Source organism: Micromys minutus (genome assembly GCF_963924665.1).
Source record: "Micromys minutus genome assembly, chromosome: 9".
Taxonomy (NCBI): Eukaryota; Metazoa; Chordata; class Mammalia; order Rodentia; family Muridae; genus Micromys; species Micromys minutus.
In genome coordinates this window covers 9,661,593-9,680,667 of record NC_137978.1, presented here as the reverse complement: position 1 = coordinate 9,680,667, position 19,075 = coordinate 9,661,593, and the positions used below count along the sequence as shown (strand labels likewise).

The 19,075-nt window shown below is 41.8% G+C and overlaps 1 protein-coding gene across 4 annotated transcripts in view; it reads left to right on the top strand.

The window, feature by feature from the left end:
* Positions 1–18,696, top strand: part of FGGY (FGGY carbohydrate kinase domain containing) — a 358,793-nt gene extending 340,097 nt beyond the window's left edge. For all 4 annotated transcript variants that reach the window (XM_080921783.1, XM_080921785.1, XM_080921784.1 and 1 more), the window contains 2 exons: positions 15,085–15,146; positions 18,493–18,696. In XM_080921783.1, coding sequence (XP_080777909.1) covers positions 15,085–15,146; positions 18,493–18,574 — 144 coding nt within the window. In that variant the 3' untranslated portion in view covers positions 18,575–18,696. The remainder of the gene's footprint in view (positions 1–15,084; positions 15,147–18,492) is intronic.
* The last annotated feature ends 379 nt before the right edge of the window (positions 18,697–19,075 follow it).

The following is a 19,075-nucleotide window of genomic DNA, read 5'->3' as shown; positions in this document are numbered from 1 at the left end:
CACATGGTTGTAAGCTGCCTGCCATGTGGGTTCTAGAAATTGAACCTGGGTCCTCTGAAAGAGCAGCCAATGCTCTTAACTGCTGATTTACCTCTTCAGCTCTCTGGGTTTTGGGTTGTTTTAAGAGTGAGAAAGAGCATGAAATGGATTGGGTAAAGAAGTAGGGAGAAATATGGGAGGATTTGGGGAAGGGAAAAAAGCATGCTCAAAATACATTGTATGAAATTCTCAAGAAACAAATTTTTTAAAAAACTAAAAAGTTCTATTACTAGAATAAAGAATTAAATGAAACTAAAAATGTTCAATGAATTTTGCCCTCTCCAAGGTCCACAATTGATAGTTCATAATAACTAGTTAAGAATAGATTTCAGAACTTTATCTTTCAGCTGAAGGAATCAAATAAGTGGGTTTTTATATAGCATGAGCTATAGTAAATACTTGACAAAATACTAGCTGCCACCAACTGCTCCCACTGTCATTGTTGACATGGCCATTGTTTCTGTTAGAGCTCACTGCAATACTGTGTGCCTTCTCAGAAATGTCACCAGGATCATTTCAATTCCAGTAAACAATAAGTGACTAATTGAGCTACCCTGCTTATACTTTTAGAGTTTATGATCTTTCTAATGCTTTTAGTAAAAAGTCTTAGCAATCTGATAAAAATGAGTCAAGTTCATATAAATAGGATGAATTGCTCAATATTCATATTTTGACCCAATTCTTACCAGAAGGCCATGGAGTAGGACTCTACTTCAAAGCCTTTTGACACGGATAGAGTCACTCTGTCATGCCATGTTGACCCATGACTAATCAAGAATAAAATTACATGTTGCCATGAAGGTTAGTGGAAGGGTGTCCTGTTGGAATGAGACTAGGAAAAACTCAGAAACTCAAGAGTAACACTTGTTGACTAGAAGTTAATTATGATAGCACACACTTACACATGTGAGTGTGCATGTATATACACACACCACCACCACCACACAGAACTAACTGCAGACCTGGCAAAATTTTAGAGATAATTTAAGCCAATGCTTTCACTCTGCTAATAAGGTGATGTCAAGGAGTGGGAAAGGTCTTGCTCAGGGTCATACAGACGGTAGTAATTTTGTTTAGTTTATTTCAAAATGTAACATGAGCAGTTTCTCTTAACATCAAGGAAGCTGCCTTCCTCTTTCTATAAGCACAATGTAGTGACCATGGTTAAATTTGACTTTGACGGGGGTGGGGGGAGAAAGCTTTGAGAATTTTACAGAGTCTAAGAGCTATCACATGGAGGGTAACTCTGCTAGGCTCAGCCTGGTGAGCATGAACTCCTGAAATGGACACTATTTTACTCATATCTTGAAGCCAGCTTATAATTTATTAACTTATGAAAATAACTTGAATGCTCAGAGCCTGAATTTCCTCATTTAAATAGAGACACAATCCTCTCTGTACCCCCCCAGAATTGGACAACTAAATGTACAGTTCCTTGCATTAAATATGCATTTGATAAGTTGATTCTCTCAGCTGACTTCTAATACACTACCAAAGGCTGGTGGTACATGAAAAAAGAATACCACAGTCTTTATTGTGGGTTCTGGAAAAAGAAGGAGAAGTGAGGGACCTCATAAAAGGTAATTAAGATTAAGTCAGTTATCAATAAAACTTCAGATGACACTGTGGACAGGGTATGTTGTGAAGTTAAGAAAGATGGTGTGGCCCCTGGAATTTAGAACAAGACTGAGCCAACTAAGGGTGGCCAAAGGTAAGTCTAGGAAACAGTGTATTTGAAGAAGCCCTAAAAGTCAGTCGAGGGTTCCTAGGTGAGGTACAAATTGGGAAAAGCAATTTTAGCATAGTCACCCATTAGCATGAAAGCTAGTATTTCTAGAAGGGCTCACTAAGAGTGCAGTGAATATGGCAATGCTGGAAACAGGCGCAAGCTCCATCCTGTAAGTTTCAGACACTAAAATTTTTATGAAGTCTGAAATTCATCAGAAAGTCTTCATGTTGATTTCAAGTTTTAAGAGAGGAAGAATGGCGATGTATTACGTATCGTCATTGACTTTCAGCCCCTAAAAAGCAATGTTCTTAAACCTTTGGAGTTTCCAAAATGGTATTTTCTTGAGTGCTTGTGAGAAGGTTAATAATGGCTAGAAAACAATAGATTCTGCAAATTCGGAATGGGTAGCTGGAGAGGTTCACACCCAAAACATCAGTCTCTCCATTAAATTCCCAAGATAGAGAATAAGGTTCTCACTAATGTTTCCATCTAACAAATCTCCAAATGATGGGATTCAGATAGACCCTAGGTTGATAACCACGTGCTGGTCAGGCACATTGCCATGCCCAGAAAGAGCATGGACCCTTACTGTGTTCTTGTCTTTCTGTTTCTTTTTTTATTATTGGATATTTTAAGTATTTACTTTTCGAATGTTATTCCCTATCCCGGTTCTCCTGTCTTCCATTCTCCCTCTCCATGGTTCTACGAGGGTGCTCCCACTCCCACCTCACTGTTCTGGCATTCTCCTACACTGGGGCATTGAACTTTCTCAGGACCAAGGGCTTCTCTTCCTATTGATGCCAGATAATGCCATCCTCTGCTACATATGCTGCTGGAGCCTTGGGTCTCTCCCTATGTGCTCTTTGGTTGGTGGTTTAGTCCCTGGGGGCAGGAGCACAGATTGATATTGTTGTTCTTCCCATGGGATTGCAAACCCTTTCAGTTCCTTAGTCCTTTCTCTAACTCTTCCATTGGGGTCCCTGTGCTCAGTCTGATGGTTAGCTGCAAAAATTCTCATCTGATAAGTAAGGTTGTGGCAGAGCCTCTCAGGAGACATCCATATCAGGCTCCAGTCAGCAAGCACTTCTTGGTATCAGCAATAGTGACTGGGTTTGGTGACTGCATATGGGATGGATCCTCAGGTGAGGCAGTCTCTGGATAGCCTTTTCTTCATTCTCTGCTCCACTCTTTATCCCTTATTTCTTTTAGATAGGAGCAATTCTGAGTTAAAATACTGAAGATAGGTGCCTCATCCCCCAACCAGGGGCTTTGCGTAACATCTGGATATGGTCTCTACAGGTTCTCTCTTCCCTTTATTGGTTTCTTCTGCTAATCTCATTCCTGTTGGGTCCTGGGAGCTTCTTGCTTTCCTGGCATCTAAGACTTGCTGATGGCTACTCCCAGTTTCCCATCCCCCATTGCTCTATACCTCTGCTCAAATTCCTGACCCTTTGTATATCATCTCTGCCATCTCTCCTCATGCGTGATCTGCTCACCCCTTTTTCCTACCACTATTCTCTTCCTCCCAAGTCCCTCCTACCTCTTTCTCTTGTATTTTTTTACCCCTTGTAAGAAGGACAGAACCATCTACATTTTGGTCTTCCTTCTCCTTGAGCTTCATATGGTCTATGAATTGTATTTTGGGTATTCCGAGCTTTTAGGCTAATATCCACTTATCAGGGTGTACATACCATGTGTGCACTTTTGTTGACTGCATCACCTCTTAAGGATGATATCTTCTAGTTCGATCTATTTACTTAAGAATTTCATGAAGTCATTGTTCTTAATAGCTATGTAGTACTCCATTGTGTAAATGTACCATACTTTCTATATCCATTCCTCTGTGGAAGAACATCTGGGTTCTTTTCAGCTTCTGGCTATAATAAATAATGGTGCTGTGAACATGGTGGAGCATGTGTCCTTGTTATATGTTGGAGTATCTTTTTGGTATATGCCTAGGAGTGGTATAGCTGGATCCTTGGGTAGTACTATGTCCAATTTTCTGAGGAAATGTCAGACTGATTTCCAGAGGCTATGATGTACCAGCTTGCAATCCCACCAACTATGGAGGAGTGTTTCTCTTTCTCCATATCCTTGCCAGCATCTGCTGTCACATGAATTTTTGATCTTAGCCATTCTGACTGGTGTGAGGTAGAATCTCAGGTTTGTTTTGATTTACATTCCCCTGATGACTAAGGATGTCTAACATTTCTTTAGGTGCTTCTCAGCCATTCAATATTCCTCAGTTGATAATTCTTTATCCCTAAGATCAACAATCGACAAACGGGACCTCATAAAATTGCAAAGCTTCTGTAAGGCAAAGGACACTGTCAATAGGACAAAAGGGCAACCAACAGATTAGCAAAAGATCTTTACCAATCCTACATCTGATAGAGGACTTATATGTAATATATACAAAGAACTCAAGAAGTTAGACTCCAGAGAACCAAACAAACCTATTAAAAATGGGGTAAAAAGTTTTTCTACATTTCTATCTGCATAGGATTTATAGCCTTGATAACATAACATTAATAGTAAATAAACTTTTTCTACATTATGTGTATCCATTCAAGCAAATTGGGAAGCCTGTAATTTATAGTTAGTTATATTTATAGAGAGACTTATAATTGATGCAGCCTTGTGGGACTGAGCCTTACAGTAGAAGTGTGACCTCGACTCTGGGTAGTTACTGCTGGAAGTTAATTGTGTACAATGGTGATGTCTACAGAACTGGAAGTCAGTTGATACAAGGGAGAGGGTAGACACACACATTTAGTGACAGAACTGCCACTGGTAAAAACAACCCAGAGGCAAATCTAATCTACCTCATTTGATGGATTCAGCACTTTTTGGTGGATTTCGGGGTCCAGTCAAGCATGGGTTTTAATGCAATAGTGAATCAAAGATCAGATCTGGTCTGTGAATCCTGCACAGTAGCAAAATAACAAAATACATAAGGCTACGATGTGCTACACGTCTCTCATATAACTGTCCTGGCAGTGTTATGAGAGGCATATTGTTGCCAAGCTTTTCAGATGAGCAAACATCCATAAAGAAAGCAAGGTGTTTGCCTGATCACAGCCCCAGAGCAAGTCCACAGGAAAGCCAGCTGTTAACGTTGGCAAACTGTTACAGTGTTGTTTAATCACCACACTGCATTTTCCTTTTTCTGACTAGCCACAACCTCTGTACAAAGATGGAGGTCAAAGTGAGACACCAGTTAAGAATAGTGGTCAGAGTTGGGTAGGGATTATTCAACAACCCTCCGAGTAGACACTATTACTTCCATTTTCAGATGGAAAAACTGAATTTGGGTTTGCATATCTACTAAGCAGCAGAATTTACCTAAGCCCACTTGATTTTAATATGCAGTATTTTTCTAGTAGATGCTCTATTTTCTTTAGAATTAGACATGCCCCATGACTCCCTTCCTTTAGGTCCAAGAGAATAGTATGATAAAAGGTATATTTTATTTAGATTGAAAAAGTTTTGATTCACTATGGTAGGCTGTTAAAATTGAAAACTAAAATGTAAATATGTAACATTTAAAATACAGTAATTGCTTTTACAATTTGAAAACTAAGGCACAGTAGAGATAAACTGACATCTACATGTTAAACATACAGTTCTAAGAGTTTTAAAAGATGTGCATACTTTTTATATAGATAACTAGACATATATATATATATGTGTGTGTATATATATATATATATATATATATATATATATATATATATATATAAATGTCTGTGATAGATGTAATGTATTCAGAATGATGACTGGAACGCTAGTTTTTACATCATGGTGGATGATGATGAAGACATCTCACGCCTTCATCTCTTCCTGCTTCTCAGCTGATGTTGTTTTCAGTGCATTCGGGTGAGAGATTGCAAGTCAAAAAATGACTATGCCAAAAATAAAAAATAATAATCTAAACAAAAGAACAATGAGCTATTTTTTAATACTTGGTAGAAGAAAATCACATTGCTATTTTGTTTTCTGGGTTTTTATAATTGGGGGTCATGTGCCCCAGCCCACACATGCTAGCACATAAACTCGTTCCAGTAAAATGAGTCAGAGTTTCTCAAGAACACAGATTCATGTATTTCTGAACTATGTGTTAGCATCTTTTGAGAAAGGTACAGCCCCTGTATCAGTATGTCTCTCAAGCATGCGTGCATATGCACATTCACGTGCACACACACACACACACACACACACACACACACACACACACACCACAGACATGTGCACATATACACTCAAAGGGATCACACAGTAAACAGAAGTGGGATTTGAACTCAAGTTCAGAGGACTCAGAATCAGGTGTTGTTCTTTATAAGGACAGTGGCACTGTGGGCAGACTGTGGAACTAAGCAATGGCTTGGAGTCAGAACTGGACTGAAACCCAGGACCACACTACAAACTGCAGCCAGCTACAAAATTCTGGAAAGAGATTGAAAACCAGCGGTTGTTTCCACCCGTAGTGCCCTTTTCCACTGTGGAGAAGATCTGATGCTTCCTGCTCTGGTTAAGAATTGTGAAAGTTATTTAAGCACAAGGTAAACATAGTGATACAAGATTTATAATCCTGTAGGCTTAAGGTTCCCAGCCAAGATTCAAGAACCCAAATATCAAGAAATTTGGTCCTGTCATTCAAAGAAGTGGGGGCAGGTGGTAATATCTGTATTAGAACATTTCAAGGAGTGAAGGATCGTGATGTAAAGCAAGTGGTAAGTCCAGAGTCAGCACCTGGGAACGAGCAGCTGAGGTCTCGCAGCTGAGGCTGGGCACACCAGTGCTTTTGGACCACGTGGGTCATCAATCATGTTGGACCACGTGGGTCATCAATCATGAGAAATTTGCTTACGACTCTCAGTGTGCGAACATCTGTGCAAAAGGGCAGTATATTGTTCTTATAGATTATTTTATAAAACAGACAAAGTTTTGGCTGAAACAAAAATATTTTGAAATGAAAATGCCTGTGCAATGTCTAAAGGTCTGCTGTACGGCTGATGGGCTTTTAATAATATTTTTTAAAGTTTTATGATTGAGTTTGTCAGGAACAGCATTCCTTGTGCAGCCTAGGCTAATATTTTGATTCTCCTGCCTCAGCCTCCAGAGTGCTGGGATAACGAGCAGGCTCAACAGATAAATTTTGATGACTTTTTAAACATGCCTGTATATGTGGTCTGCATGCATGTTTTCATGTTTGAATGTGAGGTTGCTCATGAATATGGGTAAAATTCTGAGGTTACATATGTATATGCATAAATATATGGAGACCCCATGTTAACATCAGGGGTCTTCCTTGGTCTTTATTCAAATTCATTGAGGATGGCTCTTGTAACTAGCCCAGAGATTGCTGGTTGGGGTTAGTCTAGTTTGCCATCTTGATGCAGGGACCCTCTGTGTGGGTCCATGCCCTGGTTTGTAGACTTGCCGCAACATCCATCTGGTAGTTACATGGATGTTAGGAATCTGAACTCTGGATCTCATGCTAGCATTACAAACACTGTTCTTTGGGTTATTTCTAAGCCCCCTTATTTTTGATAACCTCTAAAAGATTTTACATCTCAGTTTTCTTGATAATTTTGATTTTTCCCTAGTCTTACCTTACCAGAATAAGTGTTTATTATTTTTAATTTTATAATGTAAAGAAATAATAAATACATCACCATTTTTCTTGCTTGAGCCTGAGATATTACCATTACATACTGTCCACTGAATGAATCTTTTTTAGACATTTGTCCATTTTTTAAGGACTAGTGTACATCAAAATTAGGTCCTAGCTGTCCCTAGTGACATGGGGCATTTAAACAGTAGCATATACTAAATTCTGAATTTAGTGAACTTACAGGTAAGTACCATGCCAGTGTTTTAGTTCTGGAGGAAACTTACATGTAACCTATGAGACTCTTGATCTGACCCGTCACTGTACCTAATACCAGTCTGTGTTAAGAACAGGGAAATGCTAATTTGTTTGGAGCAAAAATCATTCAGATGACACTCCCAGTATTTTCTTCCAGAATCTTTAACAGAATACTCCAAGTTCTTGCAGAGTACAAAAATGTCTCTCAGAAGCCTCTGGCTCTGATGATTTTACACTGTCTACTGTGATAGGTATCAACTTTTCAGTTGCAGACATTAACTAACCAAGGATGGATGCTAGGATTGAGTTCAATCATAGCTCTGGGGTCCCACTCCCTGCGTAACAGGGACTATCTTTCATCAACACTGGGTGGTCTTGATTTGGTTTTTACTGTATACTGTAATTCTAGACATTTCTAGTCTCTGCTGCTCCATGATTAGATCTAGATTACCTGACAGTCTTCCCCAAGTCTTTAGGGCATGGTTCTTCAAAGGAAGGGAAGTAGAAGTCTCCTGATCCCCAGATTGCCAGTATCACCATATGTCACTCTTTGGATGAATATCTGCTTCTTCATGTGGCCTCACTTCCCTGACAGCCTACCGAGCAGTACTGGACAGCTAGTCCATAGCCTTGACAACTGTTCCCTCTGTCCGCAGGAGGCCTGGCCACTTGCAGCACTGTCTCCAGAAAAGCAGGAGCAGAATGCTGACTGCTGTCTTGACCTTGGCACAGCAGGGAAGGGTCAAGTCTATGAATGAGGCCTTTCATGGCTAGCTACAGGAACCCCATTTTTTCCTCCAGAAGCCAGGGACTTGCTTTCAGAAGTGACAGTCAACTGTGAACTTTCATGGTTTATTTATAGTTCTGCCTTAGAGAGATAAAGAAGTGATTAACATGCTATTTTACAAAATATTTTGTTTTTAAAAAGCGCTCATTGTGTGGGCAAAAGGGAAAAAGAAAAGTCACTCTATTCATTGTGCTGTCTAGACTCTCAAACAAAGAAGATAGCATGCTGAAAACTGAGATTGTCCGGCCCCTCCACGCTGACAGAAAGTATGGATTTAGAGCTCAACTTCAAATAAGTCCCTTTGAATAGAAATATATGGGGAGACTATATTTAGCATGTGTCAGCATTTCCATAATGAATTCATATTGTTGTACTGTAGTGATTCCCAGATTTACCACGGGCAGAAGATTCATGCAGTTTCACTTTTGTGGTAATTATCTGAAGAAATTGGGACTCTCAGCAGTGCTGCTTATGATGACAGCATTGCTAATCTGCACATTCTCTGTGCTGTGTCTGGTACCCATAATGCCACCAGCCTTCCAAGAGACGAAGGTAAACCTGAGCTTTTGACCACCTGGATGTAGCCTTAGTTTAAGCAACATAATGAAGAATACGTGTGATTTGTCTACAGGGGTAAAACCAATATATGCAACTTTGGAAAAAAATTCTGATCGGAGAAAAAATAACCACCCATCTCTTGAACTTGTTAACAACTCAATATAGCCTCATCTGACCTTTATAAAGTTTGCATATGTAATTTTTATTTAGCAAGTTATGTGAAGCAAAAAAAAAAAAAAACTTGCATAGAAATTTTTGCTTTCTTTCCTCCTTCACAATAGAAATAGGTTTTCTCCATGCTGGGTTAGCCTCAAACTTCAGGACACGAGGAATCTGCATTCTTTAGCCCCCATGCGGCTGGGAATATGAGGGCGAACAGCTACAGAGTCCTTGAAACTAAATGAAAACCAGCATTTGTCCCCACACATGGTGCACTTTTCCACTGCGGAGATCTGCCTTTCCTGCCCTCGTTAAGAATTACAATGGTCACCTAAGCCCAAAGTAACATAGTTATACAAGATTTATGAATCTTAGGTTGGGGTACCCAGCCAAGTTTCAAGAACCCAAATATCATGGGATATGTAATAGTAAATGGGAGCCATCTCCTAGTTTCTGCAGCTGGGGTGGGGCACACATAACCAGGCTCTATTCTTTCTAAGTCTTTACCATTATCTCTCCTACTTCTATAATGTTGGAGGGCACAAAGAATAGTGTCATACATATGAGTTAGGCTGTCAGATGTGAGTAGCTGATTCTTGGTCTAATAAGACTCAGCTATAGATGTTTCTGGAGACGCTCTGCCTCTGAAAACATTTCACCGGCAGTACGTGGTGTTAATGGCCCTGTGTGAGCAGAATGCTAGTTCTTCATTCTGTAGAATCTGACTGTTCATTTCAGTGTCCTTAGGTGGCTACAGTGCACAGGAACTAAACCAACTCATGACAGCGACAGCCAGTGCCTGCTAAAGTCTGTAAGGAATGACCATGCCTTTCAGAACCCGAGGCAAGACCTCTCCTCTCTTCTCTGCACAGAGTCTGATACCAGCTGTTTGGTCCCTTCCCAGCATGCACCACTTGTCATTCCCTATATGCTATAGCCTCAGCGCCAGACACCCAGGGAAGTCCTGTTGGCTTGATGTGTGAGGGTGAGGCCTCCCTCACAGCTCACCCAGGAAGGAGTACTGATCATCACAGTAAACTAGCCTTCTCTGAGAAGCCTATCTCTGATCTGCCATTCCAGTGAAAGGCATAGATACGATTCATGGGTCTTAGCTACCGTTCCACAAACTCTCCAAGGTGGCCTATTTCCAGCTCACTCTGGTATCATATCTGTCATCTTAGGTCTTAGCAGAAACTTCTATTTTAACATCTCTGCACACATATTATCCTTAAGTTCGTTCAATCTACCGACATTCCTGCACGCATGGGATATGCCAGATGCTGAGTTTGGCAGTGAAAATAATTTGAACAATTCCTTCCTGAAGGAGTTCACAGTCTAGTTGGGAGACTGATATGTTAGCAAAACAGCACCACACCGTGTCATAAATGATGGGTGGACACATGTGTAAGTTGCTGGGCGAGCAAATAACTCAGGCCAGGGGCATTCGGGCAGCAGGGGCAGGTCAGCAAACATCTCAGTAGGCTGGGTACCTACCTGACCTAAGTTTGAAGTTGTTGGCCCTTTCTCAGAAACAAAATTGGCCCATTAAAATCCTTCAAATCTCCATTGTGAATACTTGTTTCTCAGTAACTTACTTTGAAAACAAACAGCGGTAATGTGAAGAAAAGAGCAGAGAATTCCCCGGTGTCTGCCATTTGCTGAACATCTGTTGGTGTGGAAAGGAAAACAACATAAGTACCTTCAGTAAGCTTCCTGGATCCCACCCATGAAGGCAATCCTGGAATGTTGTCTCTGGTCCCCAAAGAAGCAAGGCCAGCACAGCACAAGCAGAAGGGGCATGCCCTGGGAATACTCCTCAGCTCGGAGGAAGTAACCAGGGCAGGCAGGGTCTTCCCAGGAGCCTAGCGGAAAGAAGGGCAAAGCCAAACCATAGGGTAAAGCAATGAGAGAGAGAGAGAAGGAGGGAGGGTAGGATGGAGGGAGGGAGAGAGAAAGAGAGGAGGGAGGGAGGGAGGAAAGGATAGATCTTGGGGAGGGGAGCTTTTATATACCATACTTGGTACACTTGGTGGCAGCCAGTGACTTAAGCTAATACTAGGTCCCTGAAAGCATGTGGGTAGAATGCCTTATTGTTAACAAAGCCCAGAATGAATAGCAAAGTGGATGGTAAGAATGGTAAAACCATCCCAGGAAGCATGACTAGATCTATGAAGGAAAAAACAGAGAAACACAGGGCTCTTAAACCATCTCAGAGCAGGGCTCTTAAACCATCTCAGGAAAATGCCCTGGCTTGTGTGCCCTTCACGGAATGACCGCAAACAGCTGCCCACTGGGTGGTTTCTTATTTCTCTGCTTCCCTGCTCAGTACTTTTCATCCACTTTAAGATCCACTGTTAAACATGTCATTTCTTTCTTCATCCACTGTGCTCCCTAACACAGAACCTCTTACCTCACCAGGATCCCTGCTCATTGGGGGCTGGAAGGCGAGAGTATGAGTTCAGAACACCCACGCTGCCTTTGGCGAAGAATCCTAAGAACACCTTAGCTGAATCATGAGTCAGCAGAAAGAGAAAGCTGTCTTTCTGAACCTGTGAATGGTCGGTGAAAAAATAACACAGAATAGAACTTATCAAACTGTCTTTTGATCCTGACAATTATCTTTACCATTCTGTAGCAAACTCCCTAAGAAATACCCACATCTCTGTTATCCTCATATATTGAGTGTCTTCCTTGGCTGATAAAAGTGGCTTTGTGTGAATTATGGATATTTTAGGTGTTAGGATTCTCAGGTAAATCTCCACTCTGCAACACTTATATTTGGGTTAGAGCTCACTGGAAGGTAATTAACAGTATGTAGCTGAATTAATTAGTAAGTTGGCAGAGATGGATGGGGCACGCTGGGATATGCTTTTAAGACTCTCATATACAGTAAAGCAAGAAGATTTATCATTCAGTCATTGCTCCTTACTAGCATATGGGTTTCACCAGGTCAAAAGTGTCCCATGTTACCTGCTATCCTCTAGAAGCCTGGAGTACAGTGAGTAATTAATAAATATGTGACATCAGCGGTATCAATGTAGAAAAACTACAGACTTTCAAATGTTCAATATCCATTCTTAAGGCAGAGCCTTTCCTGTGAAGAGTTCTTTGTGTGTTTGGCTTCATTTTGTTTCTGCTGTTCCATAGTTAAGTCTGTTGGATACAAAGATTGGATTGGCACTGTGCTCTTGACCTTTTTCGTGGGTTACAAACCTTGTAAAACTGCCCAAGGAAATCTAGTCCTTCTTTTCTGTGAAGTCACAAAGAGCTTTGCTTTCTGGGTCATACGCCCTAGAGACCTCAATGCACTGTTATTTATTAAGCCCAGGATTATTATTATTTATTGACCACAGTACCAGATGTAATCCTAACTGTTCATTGCTTTTGTTCTTATTGGCAAAGAAAAGGAAGCTGCTAGTAGGAAGTATGGTTTAACTGAGTATCTTAAGGGAAGGGAATTCTTATTACAGTGTTCCTGCCTGTAACAAACCTGACTTTGAGGGGTTTTGTTTTGGTTTGGGTTTTTTTGTTTGTTTGTTTGTTTGCTTGGCTGGCTGGTTGGTGGGTTGGTTGGTTTGCTTTTTGAGATTATAATAGAATTACAGCATTTTCCCTTTCCTTTCCTCTCTCAAAACCTTCCCATCTACCTGTCTGAATTCTCCTTCAAATTCATGGCTACTTTTTTCATTAGGTGTTACTGCATCCCTAAGTATAACCTGTCCATATAAGGCTCTTATGTTTCTTTACACACCTAGCAGTGTTACACTAGATGACCAGTCATGCTCTTTCCTGGTGAAGACCTCATCTACCACCACCCCCCTCCCCAGCTTTATTCAGTCCCCTGAAGATTTTCGAGTAGGGTTGAGACCTCATCAGCTTTTCTCTCTCCAGTACAGCATGTTTCTTGGTGAGATCCATGTTTAGCTTACATCTGGGCAGCCATGTTGGTGAGAGGTAGTGATGTTACTTGGAGACACAAATCTCATAAGAAACTGTCTGACCCTCTGGCTCTTACAATCTCCCCATCCTACAGCTTTCACAATGTTCCTTAGGTGGAGAAATGATTTACAGATGTGACCACTGGGACGAGACTCTACAACTCTGAATTTTGAGGGGTTGTAGTTTTCTGTATTGGCCTCTTTCTGTGGCAAAGAGACATTTCCTTGATGAGAGGTACAGGCTACATTTCTCTGTGGGTGTAAAGATACGTGTTTATAGACTGCTGATAGGCTTTATGATGCATTAGTAAATTAGTGGTCGTAGATTCTTTTCCAATAACCACGGCTTCACTAGCACTGAATAGTTAATTAGGTTTCCAGTACCAAGCATGATTTCCCTCTTATTGATAAGCTCTTGGGTCCAATTAGAGAGCTGCTAGTTACCACTAAAATCTGTGTTGTATTACAGTAACCTCAGGGTTATCCTCCCAAGCTGGTCATTGCTGTGGTTCATAACTAAGTAGTACTATCAGTTGACTCTCCTTTTGAAGGTTGCATGGTGCCATCTGGTTGGTTCGAGATCATGGGTCTCTGGGCCCTGTATTGAATATGCATGGTGTTTTCTGCACTGGGTCTTACCTTCCACCCCTGAGAGGTGACCAAGGACAACAGTAAGCTCTATGTTTGGCGAGTTACTTGGATGGATCTGACCAACAATTCAAATGAGGACTTCTTACATCTGGAATTGGGGTTTTGTTAGGTGGCCTTTGGCTCTGGGAGGGAGCACCAGCAGTCCAGATGTCAAAGTTTATTAAAACTATGTAAGTACACTTATACAAGTGCTGTGGGGGTTTGTTTTTAGGTAGGTAGTCAATTGTAGGATTCCTTTTTCAGACACCTTTATTGTTTTATTCACTTCCCCTCTGCTACGCCTTTACGTCCTCACTAAGCACCTCCTTTATGCTCTTCCCTTCCTCTACATGTCCTTCCCTCTTTTGAGAGTCTTTCCTGTCTCTCTGATCAGAGTCTTATGTTCCACTGTTCCTTCCTGGTGCCCCAAACTCCCTTATCCTGGCAACAGTTCAGTTTTGCTTTCCTGGTTTCTGTAATTATTCTGACCTTCTGATGGCATGTAAGCTGATTAATTCAAGCAACAGTGTAGAGAAGATGTTTCTTATATTATAACCTCATTTTCAGTCTCTCTTTTGCTATACATTTTTAAAATTTTTATTATTACTATTTTATTCATTTTGCATCCCTCTCCCTTCCCCCCTCCTGGTCACTCCCTCCCCCAACCCTTCCCCAATCCCCTCTCCCTTTCTCCTCTGAGTGGGATGAGCTCCCCTCGGCATTACTCCTCCTTGGCCCATCAAGTCTCTGTGAGGTGAAGCTAGGCGCATCCTCTCCCACTGATGCCAGACAAGGCAGCCCACCTATAAGAACATGTCCCATGTACAGGCGACAGCTTTTGGGATAGCCCCTGTTTTCCAGTTGTTCAGGACCCATATAAAACCAAGCTGTACATCTGCTACATAGGTGTGTGAGGGCCTAGGTCTAACCTGTGTATGTTCGTTGGTTAATGGTTTAGTCACTGACAGCCCTAGGGGTCCAGGTTAGTTGATTCTGTTGGTCTTCCTGTGGAGTTTCTATCTATCCCCTTCGGAGCCAACATACTTCCTCCTATTCTTCCATAAGAGTTCCGAAGCTCTATTCGTTGTTTGGCTGTGGTCTCTGCATCTGTCTGAGTCAGCTGCTGGGTGGAGCCTGTCAGAGGACAGCCATGCTATGCTCCTGTCTGAAAGCATAATGGAGTATCATTAATAATGCCAGGGATTGGCTCTTATGTCTGCAGCTTCGGAGCTAAGTGAGGGGAAATACAGAATATTTGTCTTCCTGGGTCTTGGTTACCGAATCAATGGGACATTTCCTGGTTCCATCTGTGTCCTGTAATGTCCATGACCTCCTTCTTTACCCAGCATTCCCTGTTGTTTTCATTTACCAGGAGGCAATGGCAAGAATGAGCAAAGTGGGGAAAGTTGTGTTCCCGGAACATGCTGATAAAAAGTAAGTCTGTATAAAGCTGCTGAGAAGGAGAGAGTGGGGGGGAAGAGGCAGCTGTTGCTCTGGGATGGACCTGGGGTCAACCCTGTGCTTCCCAACCTCCCTAATGCCTCGGCCAGTTACCCGTGCTGTGGTGACCCCAACCACAACATTATTTTATCGCTACATCATAACTGCAATTTTGCTACTGTTACAAATTGTATTGTAAATATTTGGGGAGATGGTTTGCCAAAGGGGTTGCAACCCACAGGTTGAGAACCACTGACTTAGTGGTTGAAAGAAATCCCTCCCGATAAGAGAACTTTGATTTATAAAGATCCAAAGCTAAGCTGGCCAGAGCTGGGGTCAACTGCAAACTTCCAAATTCTCAGGCCAGTGTTTTCACTCTGAATCATAAAAAGAAATGTTTTTCTCTGTGCTAAAGTATAGGGGTCTTTTATGTTCATATCAAAGGGACTGCTTGCATTTTCCTACCCTTTGTATATTTCTTGGCACTGAAGGCTAGAAAATCACCGTGTTTAAATGCAAGTCAACAAAAATATCCATCCATCTATCTATCTATCTATCTATCTATCTATCTATCTATCTATCTATCTTTCTATCTATCTATCTATCTATCTATCTATCTATCTAGTTCTTGCTATATTTAAAGCAATACTGATCTCTGGGTAGGATGCAGAGAGCAATGAGACACTACACGATTTATACACAGAGATGATTTTAAGTAACGTGAATAAATTCTTCCATAGAAATAGCAACAGATAGAACATAAGCCAAAGAAGAAATAACTGGGACCCACATGGGAAAAAGAAAGCTCTGGGGGGAAGACCGTGCCTCAGATTAAATGTTTAAAAGAGATTTCCAAACAGGCTAGGGTAGAGAACAACATTCTTAGTAGAGGAAATAATATCTACAAAGGAGCAGCTGTTATGCAGAGATCACTCCAGTCAGAACACAAGGTGAGATGCGAAAGCGAGGTAAGCAGGAGTCAGCTCGTAACCCCTCCCCAGCCATGCCGAAGGCCTCTGGGGTCCGAACGGAGTTTTAAGCAGTGACGAGACCTGATCAAATGGTCCATACAGGATGGTTCCTGGGAGCTAAGAAGTCAGGAGGCTCCTTCGCAGGCTTTAGGAGCAGCAATCAGGATCACTACGAAATCACTTATATCAAGTCTAAAGATGAACGAGCAAGTCCTGGAGGAAAGCACTTGGAGTTAAGACCTAGGGAGAAGTCTTATCATGCCACTCACCATATTTCTTTTAAAGGTCCATATTTGAGAATTTTAAATACCCACTAAAAGGACAGGCTAGACTCATCTTACTCTTTGTCTCCAAATGGAGTCAGGCTGCTAAAGCCCCTTCTCCTGAACCGCTCTCTGACTGCCTAGCTCATATGGGCAGGATGGGTATGAGAAACTCAACCCAGGAGCACAGAGACTGCCCGTCCCAGTGAGGGGAGAAGCTGGGGAGTGTCCGCTAGAGGGCGCGTGGACTGTCCCGTTTATTTGAAAAGAGAAACAGCTTCCTTATTCCCCTTCATCTCTTTCGTGACCCTCCCAGGCCTTTCCAGGGAAGTGTTTTTAAGTTCTTACAAGAGCTTCCTTTGAAAAGACTGGCCTCTTGCTGGCAGCTGGCGGGGTTTCCTTGAAGTGGACGCACGGTGCTGTGCCGCCATCTTCAGGCAGCGCGAAGTTTGCACCCAGAAAGCCAGAGCCCATTTCCGCTTCCTGTCTCTTGGATTCATAGCTCATAAACTTTCTTTTCTTGGTCCTGAGCCACAGAAAATCATTTGCTCGAGAGGAGGGGAATTTAGAAGATAACCCAGCTGGCAGGCTGTATGTTAACTTAATGTCTAATTAAATAATTGTAGTTCAATAAGCAAATTTTTAAGATGATTCAAATTATTCAACCTTGGAAGGGTGAGTCCTGGGTTCCTGTTGAGTGAAGTAGAGGCACCTACAAGAAGACCAAGAGTAATCCAATGATCAGAGTGACAGTAGAGTTGTTACCCTTAAGAACTTTCCTGTGTGAGAGGGGCTGCTGAGCAAAGCTCCCTTTAAAGAGTTCTGAGATTAACAAAGTTAGAAATCGATCCCATCCCACGGAAGAATTGCACTTGTCACAGAATATCATTAGAAGCAGAAAAACTGTTTTTAAAATTCATTCTGTGACTGACAGGTGAATGCTCTGTAGTGGGGTTTAGCTGTATCTCACAATCCTAGTAGAATATAAATGATTTCAAAGCAATAGCTCATACTTAGATTATTGATTATGAATCAATCAGTCATTGTTCTCACACGTTTCATCTATTAATTTTTAATCCTTACAAAATTTCCGCAACACATCCTGTCACTATTTCGATGTGCCGGTGAGGGAATTATGCCCAGTTGTGCCATGTAGGATGTACTATGCTAGGGTTCAAATCCTGGCCTCAAACCCCTTCTTACCTGTGGGTTTGACCCCATTACAACTCCTTCATTACTACAACGTTTAAGGTAGAAATGTGAGCAAGTACAGATTTCTGTGCACACCTGAAATTTTTCGTACTATTTTATTCCCCACCACAATTTCCAATTGTAAACATCCCGTAGAAGCGTCTTTGTCAGAACACTCCGGAGTCTACCAAATAAGGTTGAATTGGATTCACCCACCTCATGGAAGAGAGAAAGGACAGTTTTAAAGTCACGACGCTCCACACTGTTGCTATTCTTTTGGGGTGCTGGTCCCTACGCATCACAGCCAGGCGCCGTTCTAACAGGTCTCACATAGAGTCGGAAGGCAGGTCGGCAAGGTCACTAGCAGACACTCAGGGTAGAGCCAGGTGCAGGGAGATGTTGGTCTCATTTCTTCAGAGTTTACCCAAGATAAACCGCTGGATAAGCTAAATACCTGGATAAGGCTGTCTGCCAAAGACACTGATATGTGGCGATCACAGAGGGGATTAAAATGCCCATTCTTATACCTGGCCAAGCCGTTGTTTTCACCTGTGTCTAGTCAGGCCAAAAGGATGTGTTGAAACTTGGAATCAGAGGGGATCTCTGCTAAGCCCGAGCCTTTCAGTACATGCAGGGGAGGCTCAGAAACCATTCCTTTCTAACCATAAATCCCACCTCTGCTACTCTTCAAGTTAGGTGCTTTGCTGATAAAACACCAACATCTCAATCTCGTAGCTTGCAGAACTGCATGCCATTTACATACAATAGATACATAGCACACTAACCCCTTGCTCAGGGTGCCGCACATGCTCAAACCTCAGGTTTCACCCTGAACATAATACATTCCCATCCTTCTCGAGTGCATGGCTGCTTTGTTTTGCAAATGTTTAATGTGTTTCTTTTTGTAACCCCCAGATATTATGACAAGAAATATCAAGTGTTTCTAAGAATGGTTGAGCACCAGAAGGAGTATTCAGCAATCATGAATGGAAACTGAACGTGCCAATTTGTACAGACTCTGTGGCATTCATTGGGGCCCTCTGTGTGTTCATTCATCTTATGCTCAATGCCCCTCGGGTATACTTTTGGCATTCCTGTCTTATTATCTAATAAAAACTTTACAAGGCAAAAATACCTGGAGTCATCCATGTCTGTGTCTGGGTGCTGCAATTATTTGGTTAGTGGTTTCTAGGGCGCTTTCCTGGTGGCAGCAGCTCTGTTTGGATGCTGGGATCTCTTGTAAGACGTGGCCTTGGAGAACCCTTCAGCCCTGTGGAGACTTGCTCATTCTTTCAATGTCAGCCATTAAATTAGGCTTACACTGCTTTGTGTGGAATAACCTGATGCTGACTCTGTGTCCTTTGTGGTACTAGCTTCTTCTAGACTTTAGGATCAGATACTGCATTTAATTACAGAATCATCATTTTACCATTATTAAAGATGGGGATGGACAGGAGTCATACATGGAATCTGAAGGAAATTTTGATAGGAAGCAGGA